Source organism: Berghia stephanieae, chromosome 7, assembly GCF_034508935.2.
Source record: "Berghia stephanieae isolate SIO BIC M18660-M18661 chromosome 7, UCSD_Bste_1.3, whole genome shotgun sequence".
Taxonomy (NCBI): domain Eukaryota; kingdom Metazoa; phylum Mollusca; class Gastropoda; order Nudibranchia; family Aeolidiidae; genus Berghia; species Berghia stephanieae.
In genome coordinates, this window is record NC_088366.1 from 29,395,484 (window position 1) to 29,412,764 (window position 17,281).

A 17,281-nucleotide genomic window follows, 5' to 3' on the forward strand; every position below is an offset into this window, starting at 1 on the left:
ATGAGGCCATATCTTGAATATGACGTACCCAAATCCGCAGAACGCTCAGAGGTGAAGGTCCTACATGAATGGTACATAAAAGCTGGTGCTTAGATGCCATTTTTAGCTTCTCTGTTTAACCCACACAAGAACCGGGACTCCCGAGGGTGTGTGATTAAGAGGACTGAATAACTTGATTTAAGCACACTTAAAGGGAGAAAAAAATGTTTTCTTGTGCTTCTTTTTGCTTTTAAATTTGTATATTTATTTGCTTGTTTTTGTTATTTCTAAGATAATATGCGACATAATTTCACCTTTTAAAAAAGGTTTATGCCATAATATTGGGGAAAAATGGCATTTTCCTGGAGGGAGAAATAAAACTGTCCCTCCAGGAAGATGCGGCCGCATCAGCATCCGATGTGGCTGCATCCGTCAGCAAAAAGCTTTAAAAAATTGCCTCTTTTTGACAAAGACCATTTGAAGAGTGCTCTGCATGGTTTGTCTGCTGTTCCAGAGAGTGAGTTTCACTGGTACAGTGATGCAAAAAACTGCCATGACAGCACTTGTTTAAGGATCAAATAGAATCGATTGAAATTCATTGCAGATTTTTCGTTTCATAGACAGATGCCAAGTGATGATAATACACAGGGAGCAATCCTCTCGGTAGTTTTTGTACCAAGAATATTGATTTTTAAAAATAGTTTTAAAATATTTATATGATTGATAATGGAATTTAAACAAAATAATAGTGCCTCTGTTGTCAACGGCCACTTTCCCAGGCGGGAAAATCGACCATCTATAAAAATACGGGGGTCTTGGTGTAATTATGCTCTCATTTGGAAAATTTCCTTGCACATAAGTGTTTGCCTTTGATTTTTTGAAGAATGAAACATAAAAATCAGGCGTGGCAACTGGTGACAGGATGGCCTGAGAACAAAAAATATGAATGACAGGAATTTAAACCTTTGCTAGTACCTTATTCCAGGTATGACACATAGGATCTTCCAGTAGCTTTTACCTGTCCCTGTGGCCATTTTTTTGGTGCAAAATTTTGCCAATATTATGAGAGAAAAAATGGCAAATTATGACATAAATTCGACATTATGCCAAAAATCCGACATTTCGCTCGCACACACATTCTCATTCAACTGCGTCCCTAATAGAAAAAGACTTGGCTCTGACTCTGGCTAAAATCAAGGAGATTCAATTCAATAAAATGGTAGAGAGTCGTCAGAGACAATAGCAACAGTTTAGGGGAACCAAAAACCTTAACCGAAAACAAAATTTCTTAATTCATAGATTATGTTTTATAAAAAAAACAAAAAAAAACCTCTGAAACGTTGAATAACTGCCATGTCGGATTTGACAGAATTCTTCACCAGCTAAAGAGGAAGACAGCTGAAAATTTTTAATTTTTCAATTTCAATAGTTTATTCTATTTTATCCACTTTTGGAAGCAATTTCTTCTGTAAATCTCATCCCCCCCCCCCCTTCACCAAGCTCTGTCTCATACCTCTGTACTAAGAACCATGACAGATGCAGTGCCGTCTTCAGTGTTGATAATGGACTGGTGAGATTCTGAAGGTGCATCTTCAACTGCAAGGACAACACTACCACTTTCCAACTGGGCCATGAGGTCCTCTTGGTCTGCAGATGCCATGACTAGACCATTCTCATCAACAGGAAGGACTATTCTCTCTTCGTTATCCCCCTGCATTATAACTAACTCTTTATTAGGAAGAAGTAATATTTGGTCTTTGGACTCGACAGAGTTAATTATTTCTTTACTACCAGCATTGCTGCTGCTGGTATTCCCACTCGTTTCAGTTTCTTCATTGTCACCCTCATTAACTTCCTGTTTTGGTTCAACGAGTCCCTTATGACGGAAAGCCACATGACGTTTAAGCTTGTTCCTCTCGTTACAAGAATAAGAACATAACTCACACTTGTGGGGTTTGTACTTGGCATGGTTTTCAAGATGTTTCATAAGATTTCCATTAAATTTGGTTGTGTACTTGCACAAATGACATGCAAAAGGTCTTAGCTCTGAGTGTGTTTTCATGTGGTTCATAAGACGAGATCTGATCTTACATCGATAGCCGCAAACTGAACATGCCAAAGGTTTGTCCTCAGAATGAATCAACATATGCCTTCGAAGATTAGATGCTTCACTCACTTTCTTTCCACATATTGTACATTCGAATGGTTTTTCCTCAGAATGAGTTAACATATGTCGCCGGTAATGAGTTTTATAGCGACCCGTAAATCCACAAATTTCACAAACATGTCTGTGCTTGCCGTAATGTGTCTGGATGTGTTCCTTATAAGCAGACCTAGTTGAACAGGTGAAGTCACAATGATTGCAGAAGAAAGCATCATTGCAGTCATGTTCAAACATGAGATGAAGACGAATTTCATGATGCTTGTCAAACTTCTGATGGCAAAATTTACATGTGTAGATTTTCGCTTTGCTGTGAACTTTGATATGATGTCTTTTGAATTCATATGAATCATGAGTGGCAAAGGAGCATAAGCTACAAATATACTTCTTATTTGGGTCATGGATTTTCATATGTCTTTTCAGTCGCCTTTCTGTGGTTGTTTTGTAAGTACAGATTGAGCATTGCCAGTCTTTGGTTGTGAGATGTGTGACCATGTGGTATCGTAGCGAGCTTTTAGTTTTGGCTTTATATCCACATTCAGTACAACAGTGAGGTCGATCATTGGTGTGAACAGCCGCCTTGTGCTGATATATGTTGGTAAACAGTTGATGACAAATATCACAGTAATTTTTATTATCTGTTCTATGAGCCACTACCTCATTGTGTTGGTCCAACTCCATCTGGGTAAGGCAAATAAATTTACAAGAGTCACAAGTGTATGTTTTATCAACATCATGCTCATCCTTTGCATGGAGCTGTGCATCTCTTTTGTATTTATTTTCGTGAGCACACAAAGGACAACTGTAAACTTTGTCTCTTGCTCCATATGGTCCTCTTTTCTTCTTGGCTGGCCTTGCATCTTTCATGTGAATAAGCTGATGGATTTTGAGGGTCAAGTTTAGTTTGAATCTTTTGTCACATTCAAAGCAACAATGAGGTGTTGGGTCATCATGCTCAGTTTCCAAGTGAGATGCATAACTGCTTGGATCTGGACTCTGGAATTCACAATTATCGTATAAGCAAGATTTATCACATTTAACGTTTTCTTCATTTACCTCTGGTCTTACAGTCTTATCACTCTCAACATCCATGGAATTATTCTCTTCTTTCTGTGTCTCATCACTCGTCGTTTTTTCATCTTTGAATTGTATCTTTACTGACGTGTCTTTGTCAATATTATCTTCATCCTCAGCACATTCTGCACTCAATTCTAAAGAAGCATTTTCAGTCTTATTTTCAGCTTCAGAGTTGGTGTTGGATTTTTCTGAATTTACAATAGATGTCTCAACATTTACACCAGAATCAGTGGAAGCAGCAATATCAGTAGTTGACATACTTTTCTTCACATCCTCTACAATTCTCATACTGAATTCCATCTTACTTTTTTCTGTTGGAAAATCAAGTATCATTGGTTCACTCCTATCATTTTCATGACAAATATCATCATTCTTTTTGTCTTCAGTTTTCTCAAGAGTCTCAGATTTCTTTGTTGATTCAAATTTAATTGGAGGTAAGCTTGAAATGTCAGTCGAAACTTGCCCATCCTCACCTACCATCAGCATTACTGGCGTTTTTCCTTTTAGAAAAGGGGTAATCGGCAACCTATCGCCCCCTTTGTTGTTGCTGCTGCTATTACTACTATTATGATTCTTATTCAAACTAAGTCCTGTCCCCTGTTGAGATCTTCCACTCTTTTTCTCTACTTTATTATTCTCATTCTTCACAACAAATGGTTTCCTGGTTATTAAAGTTGTATGTGTTCCGTCTGGATTCTGTATCTGTATGTCACCAATCTGATCTAAGTTCAACATACTGTTATTTGCAAGAGAATTTGACACTTTCCTTTGTTCAATGCGACCACCAATAGGGATAGGTTTTTCTATCTGAATGACATTCCCATCCTCCTGCACATTATAAATGATAGAATCACCCTGGATCGCAGCAGCTGTGTCACCCATGATGAAGTCTGACCCTTCCTCCAACTTAACATGGATGACTTGCGACCCTTCATCATCGACATTACTACTGGTATCAACAACCTCATTCCTTGCTCCATCGATTTGCATGACTTGAGAAGTTTGTTCCACTCCAACATCGTTTTGTAAGACAAATGAATTATTACCATCTCCCAATGATAAAGTTCTATCCGCAGCCCACTGAGCAATGCTCATGGCCAAATTTTCTGGAATATCTGCCCCGCCAAAGTCCAATACGTACATGACTTCACCATTATCATTCTCAGCTCCTTCTTCACATTTTTGAATTTCAATGTGGTATTCCACATTCTCTTCCTTTGGGGTCTCCATTCTGACTGTGCACCAACTTTTGTTTTCCCTCAATCAATCAGATTCCTGACGATTAAAATATTTTTAAAAAAAGAACAGGAAAGATTTAATGAATGATAGATATAAAGTAACCGTCTAACATCAAGAATGATTTCATTTCAAATCATAATTTATTCATAGATGATATCAGTTAGCAGAATGTCTCAATGATCGTAAACATTTCAAAGAAGCAACCTGAAGCCTTGTGAAGAAATTAACAAATATAAGCAGAACAGAACTGAACTCATCAGTAACAATTCAATGCTTGAAGTTTGGTGATATTTAATCACTTCAAATTATTTGGCAGGCTTTTATTTATCATCTAAAGGCTAAAGGTCAATATCAACATCATTTGAATCCAATAAATGATTTTGAACTTTTAAAAAAATGAGTTTGAGCTTTTATGTAGCACAACATCCACTAAACGTGCTCAAAGTTACAAAGCCCAACAGCAACATGTAACATGTAGAATGAGACGTGGTAGGTGATATTACAGTTTTTTCTGACAGAGACAACGTTATTAATGGCCAGGTACTCATTTTACACCTGAGTACGATGAAAGAAGGTGAGTAGAGCATTTTCCAAGGATCAACTATGTACCGAGTGAGGCTCGAACCCAGGACCTTCCAATCCGAAAACGAGTGTCATACCTCAAGACCACATAGCCGCACAGTTAGCATCTCCTTTTTTTTCTTTTGATAAATTCATGCAATCCAGTGATATAAAAGTCATTAAAAAATTATTTTTTAAAATACATATGAAGGAATATAGATAATCCATCAAACAAACATCTGATATCAACAAGAACCACCCTTGTCTAGTGAGCAAATTGGGGGCTAATAACCTTGTCCTAGTAAAATGCCTGACCTTACAGGCCACTGTGCGATGCCTGAATCACTCAGCCACCTTGCCCCCTGATACCTGGTTAACATCAACTTATTGTACCAGATTGAAAGGAATGTTCACGTTTTTGTAATCAATCCTGATAGTCATTACATAAGTATAAAAGTAAATGGATGAGCTAACCTGTCTGAAAACAATACCCAACTATTGACTGGAAATGGAAGAGTCATTGATGAGATACATGGGATGTATCGGAGTCAGAAGACATTTGTGTTAGTACATTTATTGCTTCACACATCTGAGGAAATAAAACAAAAATGTGATAATGTACAATACAATGCTTTGATGGTGCAGCAATCAAGTATTAAAATGATTTGAATCTGTTATTCCAATATCTCAGGATGAGGTAGCGTTGTCTTCCTCAGTCTAGTTAGACAGATTGCAAGTATATTATAGAGGTGAAAAGACAGTGCATTAAATAAAAATGGGCTGTGCTGACAGGAAATAAAATGCTTTATTACAAGAAGTATATTTGTATTGTCCAAACAGCTATTTCTGTCATTGCAATCTCCTTAGATTATGATCTGATGGTATGTCTTATTCATCGAAAACATTCCCAATAGCTCAGCAGATCCAAGTAAAGTCAAGCAGTGATTGGATAGACTGGTCTATAAGATTTGGCAATAGGCTGGAGTGATGTTTTAAAGGGAGCTAACAATACTCTTCAACAGCATTATGATCTGATGGTATGTCTTTTTCATCGAAAACATTCCCAATAGCTCAGCAGATCCAAGTAAAGTCAAGCAGTGATTGGATAGACTGGTCTATAAGATTTGGCAATAGGCTGGAGTGATTTTTTAAAGGGAGCTAACAATACTCTTCAACAGTCGTAACGTCACTTCCTTCCTAACGACGCATGGTAACTTAGTAACACCGGCTCTAAACTATCGGAAGAATGGCGGACGCCCGTATTAAATATATCTCCGGCGAGCATAAAAGCGTATCCAGAGGAGAAAAAAAAACATAAATTTGATCATTTTTTGACTTTTACACATTCTGATCACAAGGCATATGAAAAGTTCTAGTCAGCATGAAGAATAAAAAGGTAATGATTTTCTTTGTTTAGAACCAAGATGGCCGCCATTGCCGGGCGGCGTGACATCAGACTACTGAATCCAATTGTTAATTCCATCTAATGTTACAGTTACAGATAATGAGATAAACTCCTCCCCTGGAGGACTTTTTATTGTTTCAACAATTTTGCTGAGAAAAAAACCCCATGAAAAAGCCATAATCATTTGTTCTTGTAGATGAAATTGTAGTTAACATTCAACTTCACAGTAGCGTTAATTCATTTCAATAGACAGAGTCAACTCAAGATAACACATGTGTGTGTTACTTAGTAGCCATCTGGAATTTACATGGCGGCTCCAGTTAGTATAAATGTAAATTTCAATGCCAGATTGATGATAAAGGGACTGAAACTTGTTATCTTTGATTTTCAAAACACAAAGAAAAGAGAGAGAGAGAGAGAGGGAGAGAGAGAGAGAGAGAGAGAGAGAAAGAGAGAGAGAGAGAGAGAGAGAGAGAGAGAGATATCATGAGCATAGACCGTAGACATAGTTATTATTATGGACACTGTTTGCAGAGCTCTGTGTTGGCTAAACCAAACATAATTGAGGGATGCCATCCTTAAGCAGTGACTTTTAGATCCTTCAGAGCCATTAAACCCACGGAGATGGAGTTTATCCCCATTTCTATAGCATGAAATGGACAATACTATGGCATGAAACGGACACTAGCAATTGCTTGCTACCCTATGGATATGACGCTAGTCTATCGAAAATTATTTTTTGCCAGATCTATCAGAACCAGCTTCCCAATCACTGCTGGATGGACAGGCAGGTCAGAAAAAAAATCTTGACATCATGCAGGATTGATCTCGGCCCCTTGGTCTTAGAGTGTGAAAACAGAGCTATCGGGATTCCCAAAGCAGTGACTTGGTGGTAAATAAAAGACTTGCTTTCCTGATTTAGAAGTCAACACTTTTTGATTATAACTGATTCAGCGTTACAGTGATGAAAATTCTTGTGAGAAAATGTCCCTATTCTATCCAAGTACTACAAACGAACATTCTCAAAAAGCTTCTTCTGTCTCATTTATTTTGAAATATTCATAAATCCAATTCAAACTATAAATGGATGATGCAGAGGTATTCTGGAATCGCTGAGTGTATTTTTTTGTTCAATAGTCAATTCATTTCATTTTGTTATTTTGTAGTTGTTTATGAAATATTTGTGGTACCGAAAACAAAAAAGGTCACAATCTGCATGATAACACTCTAGATGTAAACGAGCTTAATAATTTCTATTGCAGAGTTCACAACTGTTCTACAACTATCAATCATCACACTGAATCGAGCAACGAGGAAGAACCAAACCAAAGAAATCGGTCCTGACATGATTTGTGGAAATATTCTTACCAATTACCAACTGTTTTGAACAGCTTGCTGTTCCCTAACCAAACATTTTTCAGCAATCTGTCAATGAACAAATTGTCCCAGCTCTGTGGAAAACTTCAATTATCGTGCCAGTGCCTAAAATAATCCTCCAACAGAGTTGAATGATTAATCACCCGGTTGCATAACATCAATCGTGATGAAATGTTTCAAAAATATTTTGAAATGTCAACTACAAAATGTAAGTGATTATGAGATACTTGACAAACACCAATTCACCAATATGTTTATCAACATGGACGCAGCATAGAAGATGCCTTATTAGCTGTTATGATAAAACATCTAGAAAGATCACCAGGAAACTATTCACGAATCTTATAAGTTGAGTTTTCATCTGCTTTCAATTCAATGAACACAACCATCGTCATTAACAAGTTGTCAACCATGAGCCTTCCATGATATCTCATAAAATGGTTCCATAACTTTCTGTTGGAAAGACCTCAGTATGTTAAAATGGGAATACATTTCCCCGCAACAAAGTATAGTTCAATTAGCTGTCCACAAGGATGTGTTAGCGGCCCAATTTTGTATATTTTGTACACAAATGATTGTATATCTATTTATGATGAATGTATTATTGTTAAATATGCAGACGGTACAGCTTTTTAAAAAACTTTTGAATAGTCAAGAATCAGAAAATTATTATATAAACCAAACTGAACATGTGAATTGGTGGCAGAAAAACTCCCTTGAACCCAATGTATGAAAAGCAAAAAAACAAATTTTAGATTTCAGAAAAAGTCAGTTTCCTCTAAATGTCATCGAAATAAATAATCAAAAAGCTGAACTTGTCAAACAATTCAAATATTTAGGAGTGATCATTGACGAATCACTTAATTTCAAATCTCATGTAGATGGCAGCTCTAGGAAACTATGTCAAAGAATATATATTCTCCGAAAATTTATAATTTTGATGTTAGCAGAAAGACAATGCTGCTAATCTATATAATTCCCTTCTACTTAGTATAATAACTTTCAGGTTAATAATCTGGTGGGGAGGGTGTGAAATGAAAGAGAAATCAATATTAAATAGAAAAATTACAGAAAAAAGTAAAATAATGAATTGGAAACTGAAAAGCATTCAACAACACTACATAAGAGCTGTTGAGAGGAAAGCATTTAAAATTCTCATTGGCAAGACACATCCTTTAAAATGTGAATTTACTCTCCTAACATCTGGTAGACGATATTTGAAGACAAAATGTAGACCAAATAGATATAAATTTACTTTCATATACTCTGCAATTAAAGCAATAAATAAAGCTATGTGAGTACAATTTTTAATCCTTATAAATATACTCACACACCAAAATTCCTGGAACTACAGAAACTTCAATCCCAGAATTAATCATATAAATTTTTCTATCTCGCACTGAATTATCCAACTTTACCGTTTTTGTTAAAATCTAAAAAATACTGCATTTAGATTGTGTACTCACTAAGTGTGTTTTGTGTTAAAAACAACACTCTAGATGAGCACAGTTTGATTTTATAAGTCAAAAAAAAGATTTTATGGACTTTACCACATGGCATGACAAGGTGAGTTGTTTTCAATGGCAGAAAATTGCATGAGAAACTCATTGGAACCATAGAAAACGTGCAAGAAAGTGTTAATGAAAAATTAGAACACATCAATATTGGCAGAACTTTTGGAACACAGTATAGACGACCATTACTATCAATGTTATACCTCTACAACTTTCTTAGCTTTTAAGCTTCTTGCCTAGACTGTGTTTGTGCAGAGGCGTGCGTGTGAGTAAGAGAGAGTATGTATGGGTTTTCGAAATTGTTATGAAACACCATCTTCATTTTGATGTTTATATTGATATATTTTATTATTTTATTTATGTATCTATTTTTGTATTGTATTTTTAATTTTTAATTTTAAATATTGTAAACCAAATGTCAAATTGACATTTTTTTGTACAAGAAAGATTAGATTATTATTATTATTATTATTATTATTATTATTATTATTATTTGTGATGTGATCTTTTTAGCTTCAAAATGAAGTATAATTTCACATAGCTGCCACTGGATTTTTTTACTTTTGACTAGTAATCTATCATGGCTGTTATCATCAATGCTTTTAAATTAAGTACATCAATCAAATTCAACTGTCTCTTAAAACTTCACTACTCTTACTTAGTATCATCTATGTATCATCTAACTTTCTCAGTTCAAGACACTGACACATGCAGTTGGATGATACGACTACTACAAATACTCAACTGTAATGTCTAGACAATCGTGATTTAGAAATTAGCTCGCAATTATGATATTAATAATTAATAATAACAACAAAAACAAAAGTAAGTAAAAAGTAAAAGGCTGAGGCAAAAGCCAAGGTTCTTGATTCTCACAGCCGTAATCATCTCTCCAATTTGGACTTAAGTCAAGTAAGCATGGATAAAATATGGTGCCACTCCCTAATTATCATATCAACATCATTAATATTATATCGTGAAGGGTGATTTAGGCCAAATGACCTTTTAATACCCTGAGTATATAAATTTAATCAGAATAAACCAGGCATTGATTATTTCTTTATATCAAGCATTAATTTGAATCTGTCCACAGAAGAAGCATTTTCATTTCACACTTGATACTGCTCCATTCCAAAGCCTTTCAGTTCTGTTACAATAATAAAAAATTCCCCTTTTATGCTAGTTTAGTATCTGTCAATAACGATTTTAAACCGGTCTCTTCTGGTAATTTTTGTACTCAAAAATAGAAAAAAATCAGAAGTATCCAAGTCAACCTCATGATGGAATAATTTATACAATTGAATGAGGTTACAGCGAATTCTCCTATATTTAAGAGTAGATACGACCAAATACCTATCAAAATAATATGAATGTTCCTCATCAATGGGAGTAACCTTTTTGTTGCTAATAGATTGCCTTGTATATTGGACTCCAAATGCAATTGCCATGTTCAAGGCTAGGCCGTACGAGAGATTTGTACAAATTTATAAAAGGCTAGCTCTATTTCTCTGAACGCTCTCAAAAATAAACTTGAACTCTATTGCTCCGAATGGTTGGCTAGCCTCCAGTAGCTGATGGGTTACGGACGCGATGTCGATGAAAAAGTAAATGCTCAAACAGAGTGGACATGGAATTCTCACGAATCATCAAGCTAGCGTTTTTTTAGGCACATTGTTGACAAAGACAGATTCTATAAAAAAGTTGTGCTTTCGCAAATACTCCATGGCGCGTTCACTTTTGCACTTTGCGCTGCACTATCATAGAGAGAACAGAAGTAAAACTAAATAACAAAGCCAAAGTCTCAAGACGAGAATAGAGGTTGAAAGACAGGATAGCACAAACTCAAGATAAAAGTCTTAACAGAAAGTTGGGAATAAAAGACAGAGCAACCAAGCACTGGCAAAAGAAAACAAAAAACCAAAAAAAAATCTTGAGAACGGAAACCGTTTTCACGGAGCAATAGAGATCAAGTTTAATTTCCAGAGCATTTGGAGAGATTGTCACTTAGTTTATAAAAATACATTTGTCAAGATTAACAAAACTTCTGAAGACCATATTCATCATTCTATTAGCTCTGTTAACTGTTAACATTAATTATGTAAATCAAAATTTAACTATTTATCAAAAATGATCCCAAGATTATTTTCCGAATTAGAGTGTTTGAGTGATGGGTAATGTTAGAGAAATGTCAGTACACTTAACTTAAACTGTTCATAACAGTAAACAGGGATTGGTCTTCCACTTTGCAAAACTTTACATTTATTTATTTATCAACTTTAAAATAAATCAAACTGCCAAATTTCTGACCAATGGAATATTTCAAATATCAAATTAGGTAATAGTAATAGATAATACGTAATAGCTACGTTATCTAATTCAACTTCTAATACTAATGTTAGGAGGTAGTCTGATTCCAGCCTCTAGAAAGGCGCCGATTAGCCATTGGAAAAGTGAAGCGCAAGTTTGGATTAAAATTTTAATAACACAATTTCACATAATCACTGCTGCAACGTTATTTTAATTTTTCATAGTATCTGAACGGTTTCTGGTATCATTTTAAAGAGCAGAGATCAAGCTTTATTGTAGTGTGATAGAAATCAATGTTGGTATACATTATGTCAAAAATTATAATTTGATAAAAATTACGTCATTTTAAAACTTTTGTATTTTTTTTTTCAAACTTGACATACAGTCTAGCAAAAAAAGAAAAGAAAATGCATTTAGATAATTCATTTAAACTTATGTCAAATTTCATCAAGATTGAATTGAAGTTGAAGGCAGCGCAGTATGCTTAATTTTGGCCACAATTGACCAACCCTCTTTTCACTATGCTAAAGTCCTGTTTCATTCAATCAGTAGTTCACCTTAGTAGCCTTATCGAGTGAGAGGACTGTCCAGTGACAGATTTTGAGCTTTTGACTTTTTGCAATAGTAAATTTTGAGTAGAGTAAAATCATCATAATCATAACTTTGGAACCGCTTATCCTAGATCTAAAAGTAAGGTATCATATTAAAAGGTTTTTGAAGGCCTATTATAATCTGTCCATGTAAAACTCCGAAAAAATAATGATTAATTAATTTTTTAGTTATCTATTTCGAGATGATCCTCCGTGCCGTATTAATGTTCGTAAAGTTTGTTACAGTTACAGTATCATCTGCAAAGAGTTTACATGAAGAATCAATACCATTGTTGACAATAAATAATAGCCTAGCAATTCAAATTCTCCAATATTACGACTTCGAACCGTTCGCCCTTGCGTTTAAAACTTGTTGAATTATTTGAAATAATTCGAGTTGGAATTCTTACAAGATTTCATTTGATGATGAGGAAAGTGAAAGTAGGCAGTGTTTTTGTAGGAAACCTTTCTTTCTGTGGTGCTTGAAACGATCTCCGTACCATTGACGAAAGCTAAAATGGCGGAAATACATCCCGCATTTTAATGAGAGATCCGGAAGACGCTGTGTTTGCTGCCATTACTGGTCGTCACAATGTTGAGGGATTTTTTTTTTAATAAAAAAAAAGAAGTTATTATTATTATTATTATTATTATTATTATTATTATTATTATTATTATTATTATTATTATTATTATTATTATTATTATTATTATTATTATTATTATTTTTCATTTATTATTATCATTATTATTATTATTATTATTATTATTATTATTATTATTATTATTATTATTATTATTATTATTATTATCTATATACTACATATATACTTACTACTATCTACTATATATATCTACTACTACTACTACTTATTACTACTACTACTACTACTACTGCTGCTGCTGCTACGACTACTCTACTACTACTACTACTACTACTACTACTACTACTGCTGCTGCTGCTGCTGCTACGACTACTTCTACTACTACTACTACTACTACTACTGCTGCTGCTGCTGCTACTACTACCATTATATTATGATCTATTTTATAGAATTGAACCACATTACAATTCTACTTTGAATTTGAATTTGACAGCCTCCCATGGGACAGTGACAATGTGTCCCAAGTCTCCCTTGCCTCAATACACCATTACGACTGGCGTTTATAGCTAAGCTTAAGTACTCATTGTCGTGAAAATGATCTTATTTTACATGTTTGATAACATGACAAACAATTATTCATGTCTTGTTTATCCACCCAGCATGCCTCAGAGTATTAGAAGTATAGATAGAATGCGCTTGGCCAAGGAGTTCACAACATTGCCATCCGGAAGTATAACGTACCAACACACAAACTCTGTGTAGCCATGAACTTTTATAGTCTGGTTAATACAGTTTAGTGAGAACAACTCACAAACGCGGATGGCAAAAACAATAACAAAGGCCTGAGTGACGTCATCTGCATACTATCTATAGATAGAATGAAGTTGACGTCATTCTGGTCTTTGTTATTGTTTTTTGCCATCCGCGTTTATGAGTAATTCTCACTACACCGTATTAACCTGACTATAAACGTTCATGGTTACACACAGCTTTGTGTGTTGGTCCGTTTTACTTCCGGATGGCAATGTTATGAGCTTCTTAACCAAGCGCACACTATATTTACAAAAGTAACAAGTAGCAAGAAGCGTACTATTCAACAACGCTTATTTTTAATCATAGTATTTATTGTGCTTACCACCTTCCCGCCCTCACACCAATTAATAGGAATTCACTTTCATTCATTACAGTTCCTTTCTGATAGACTAGATTAACGCATACAAAAACCAAACAAATATAATATGAACTGTGTGTGCAAAGCGTGCGGGTAAGCATCCCTTCCCCCCCCCCCCCCTCTCTCTCTCTCTCTCTCTCTCTCTTTCTCTCTCTCTCTCTCTGTATCTCTCTCTCTCTCTCTCTCTCTCTCTCTCTCTCTCTCTCTCTCTCACTCTCTCTCTAACATGAATTTGTTTAAAAAAAAAAAAAAGAAAGAAAAGATGTGCATGACGCACATTGTTGGATTGTAGATGAACGCGCAGTGTTAATTTATGCGAGGCAGTGACGTCAAGCCGGTGCTCCTAATACTAAAGAATGATAAGATTTCATGCTTTTGTTTTTGAATTGTGACAAATTACCTGATATCTTCTTAACAAAACAATGCCGAAAGCTTTTATTTATTCAGCGAGAAATTACCGTAATCGGAAAATACCGCAAGATGAGGATACAACCACTTCAGGTGAGCATACAATCAAAAATATACTTTACTTTTTTTATAAGTTGGTAAATCATCACGAATATTGAATTATCGATGTACAATGTTTACAAAAATATAAAACCCAATCAAATGATATGAACGGGTTCTTAATTTTCAGGTCTGATAACCCAAACTGTTGTGGGTTCATTGTAGGAATGGAAATATTCTCAAACTAACGCAAAATATTGTTCATTACAACAATGCTTAATCAAACCCATAACTGAGTAAGTTATCCGATCTGTAAAATGGGAAAATAAGATTACATTGTTTTCTGATTTTATAGAAAAATGTATTGCATTGAAATCATATTTGTGACAAGCTGTATCAAAGAGGTATTACTATAGTACAGAACCTGATATTTAAAACTGAATTTTAAGATAAACTCATGAGCTTCGTGTTAAAACAAATTCCTTCATTGAAAAGAGAGTGTTGTTTCTTAAACTAAAAACAAATAGATAAATAAATACATTTAATAAATTCAATTTCCTGATTCTGATTTGTTATTTTTACATCTCAGTTTTCTTGATTATTTGTTCAATTCGATACAATGTGTACCTACATATTTGGAGGTCTGAAAGCCGAACGCTATTATGAGATTGATTTAACATTGCTGTAATAGAGAGAGAGAGAGAGAGAGAGAGAGAGAGAGAGAGAGAGAGAGAGAGAGAGAGAGAGAGAGAGAGAGAGGAGAACCACAGGCTTTCCCTCTCATAGCTTGTTACAGGAAATAATATAATAATATGGAGTATGATGAAGATGGTGATGGTGTTATAGGGGAATGGTGGAAGTGAAGGATTGTAACGAAAATATTAGGAAGGTTGTTGTGCTGCTGCTGCTGCTGCTGCTGCTGTTGATGATGATGATGATGATGATGATGATGATGATGATGATGATGATGATGATGATGATGATGGTGATGATGATATTGTTGTTGTTGATGCCGTTTTTTTCTGGGGGTTTTTTTCCCCCGATTACTACGATGTTACTAGTATGCATCTGTGTGAGTGTGTATATGTCAATATTGAATTGTTATTAATGTGTAACCAAATGACAAATTGCCACTGTTTTGAGGACAATAAAGATTTTTTATTATTAATATAAATATTATTATTATTATTGTTATTATTATTATTGTTATTATTATTATTATTATTATTATTATTAATATTATTATTATTATTATTATTATTATTATTATTATTATTATTAATATGTTGCGTTGTTTTGGGAGTATTTCCATTACAATGAGCCAATATTAACTTGGGTTATCAAACCTGAAAACAAGTGCACGTCATTTCGACACAATACTAGATAGAGGAAATCGATGCTGACCTATTATTATAATGTTCATCAGGTAATGAATGCACCTTGACACATTGACAGTGGCTAATTTGTTAAACAGTTTGCAGTCTTGCTTTGTCCGCGTATTTTGATTATTGCAATTTTATTGAAATAACCTTAAAGATAGTTTTAATAGAACATTTATATAGCGCAATAGCCACTAAACCAAGAGCACTTTACAAGGGGTCCCTACCAACGGAAACACTTAACATGTAGGAAAAAAAACATGACGCTTGGTAGACTATAATATTACTTTTTTTTCCGACAGAGACAACGCTGTTATTGCGCCGCTCAGAGTGGGTCTCGAACCCTGGAAATTCAGAATCTGAAGGCGTGGGTCATGCCACTAGACCACATAGCCGTACACGTTTGTTCGTTTGTTTGTTTGTTTGTTTGTTTGTTTGTTTGTTTGTTTGCACCTCCTTATAAAATATAGCAATCCAGCTTCAATTTTATCTTCGCTCCTTGTTTTCTGTCATCAGACGCTCATTCCATATCTAGACAAAGAAACATTTTGTCCATCTATAAAGCGCTTGTGAGATCGCACTTGACAATGCAAGCTCAGTTTGGTTTCCTTACATAGAAAAATACAAAGAGCAAATTGAAGGTGTGAAAAGGAAGGTCACAAAACAGTTGCCTGGACTAGGATAGCTAGGTTATGAGGAAAGACTGAGGAAACTGAATTTACCAACATTGAAATTATAAAGACGAAATAGAGGGGATATGACAGAGCTTTTCAAGATGACAAGTGGTAAATATGACCAAGACTTGACAGAATCTATTAATTGGAGGAAAGATATCTGAGATATCAAATGCAAAAAGAAACTGCTCACACCAAGACCAAGATTGGATGCGAGAAATCACAGTTTTACTGTAAGAAGAACGAAAAGATGGAACAGTTTACCAGATTCTGTTGTGAACGCAAAAACCCTAAACACCTTCAAGAGCAGACTAGACAAACTTCGATCTGACCAAAATGTTTTGTACCATTATAAATGCGCTATAGATTATAAGACCGGAATACATTTAAATAACAAAGACGATGAAGAAATAGAGTCCGGCGAAGAGGACCTTCAGGGACATGTGCTGGAAACAATCCATAACTATCCATCCTATAAGTATCCATAAGTAGCATGAGCCTCTCCAATTGTCGCCGCCCCGATCTTCCCTTTGCCTTCTTCTCTTCTGCTCCGCATATGAGGTTGAATTGTCTTACTTAGGCCATCAAGCAATCGACTTCTCTATGCCCATTTTGGAGATCCAACCCTTCGGAATCCTCGCGGGTTCCAGTCTAGATTCATTTTTATTTTGTTTCATAAGATTTTTTTATTCCTTTATATTCCCATACTTTCAATATATCTTTTTTTTCTCTCAGTTCTGACCTATCCAAGAGTCCAACGGTCATTATCAAAAGAGCAGTTAATGACAAATTTTC

The 17,281-nt window shown here is 35.0% G+C and overlaps 1 protein-coding gene across 1 annotated transcript; it reads right to left on the minus strand.

Annotated features, from left to right (window-relative positions):
* Positions 1-242: 242 nt before the first annotated feature.
* LOC144977017 (uncharacterized) lies at positions 243-12,707 on the minus strand. The gene is made up of 3 exons (XM_078921709.1): positions 12,621-12,707; positions 5,492-5,606; positions 243-4,492 (listed from the first exon to the last, which is right to left on the minus strand). The coding sequence occupies exon 3, from the start codon at positions 4,445-4,447 to the stop codon at positions 1,487-1,489; it is 2,961 nt and encodes a 986-aa protein (XP_078777835.1). The 5' UTR covers positions 4,448-4,492; positions 5,492-5,606; positions 12,621-12,707; the 3' UTR covers positions 243-1,486.
* Between the last annotated feature and the right edge of the window lie 4,574 nt (positions 12,708-17,281).

Bases quoted from the DNA above. Each gene is read 5' to 3' on its own strand.
- LOC144977017 (XM_078921709.1), bottom strand. From the start codon at position 4,447: ATGGAGACCCCAAAGGAAGAGAATGTGGAATACCACATTGAAATTCAA.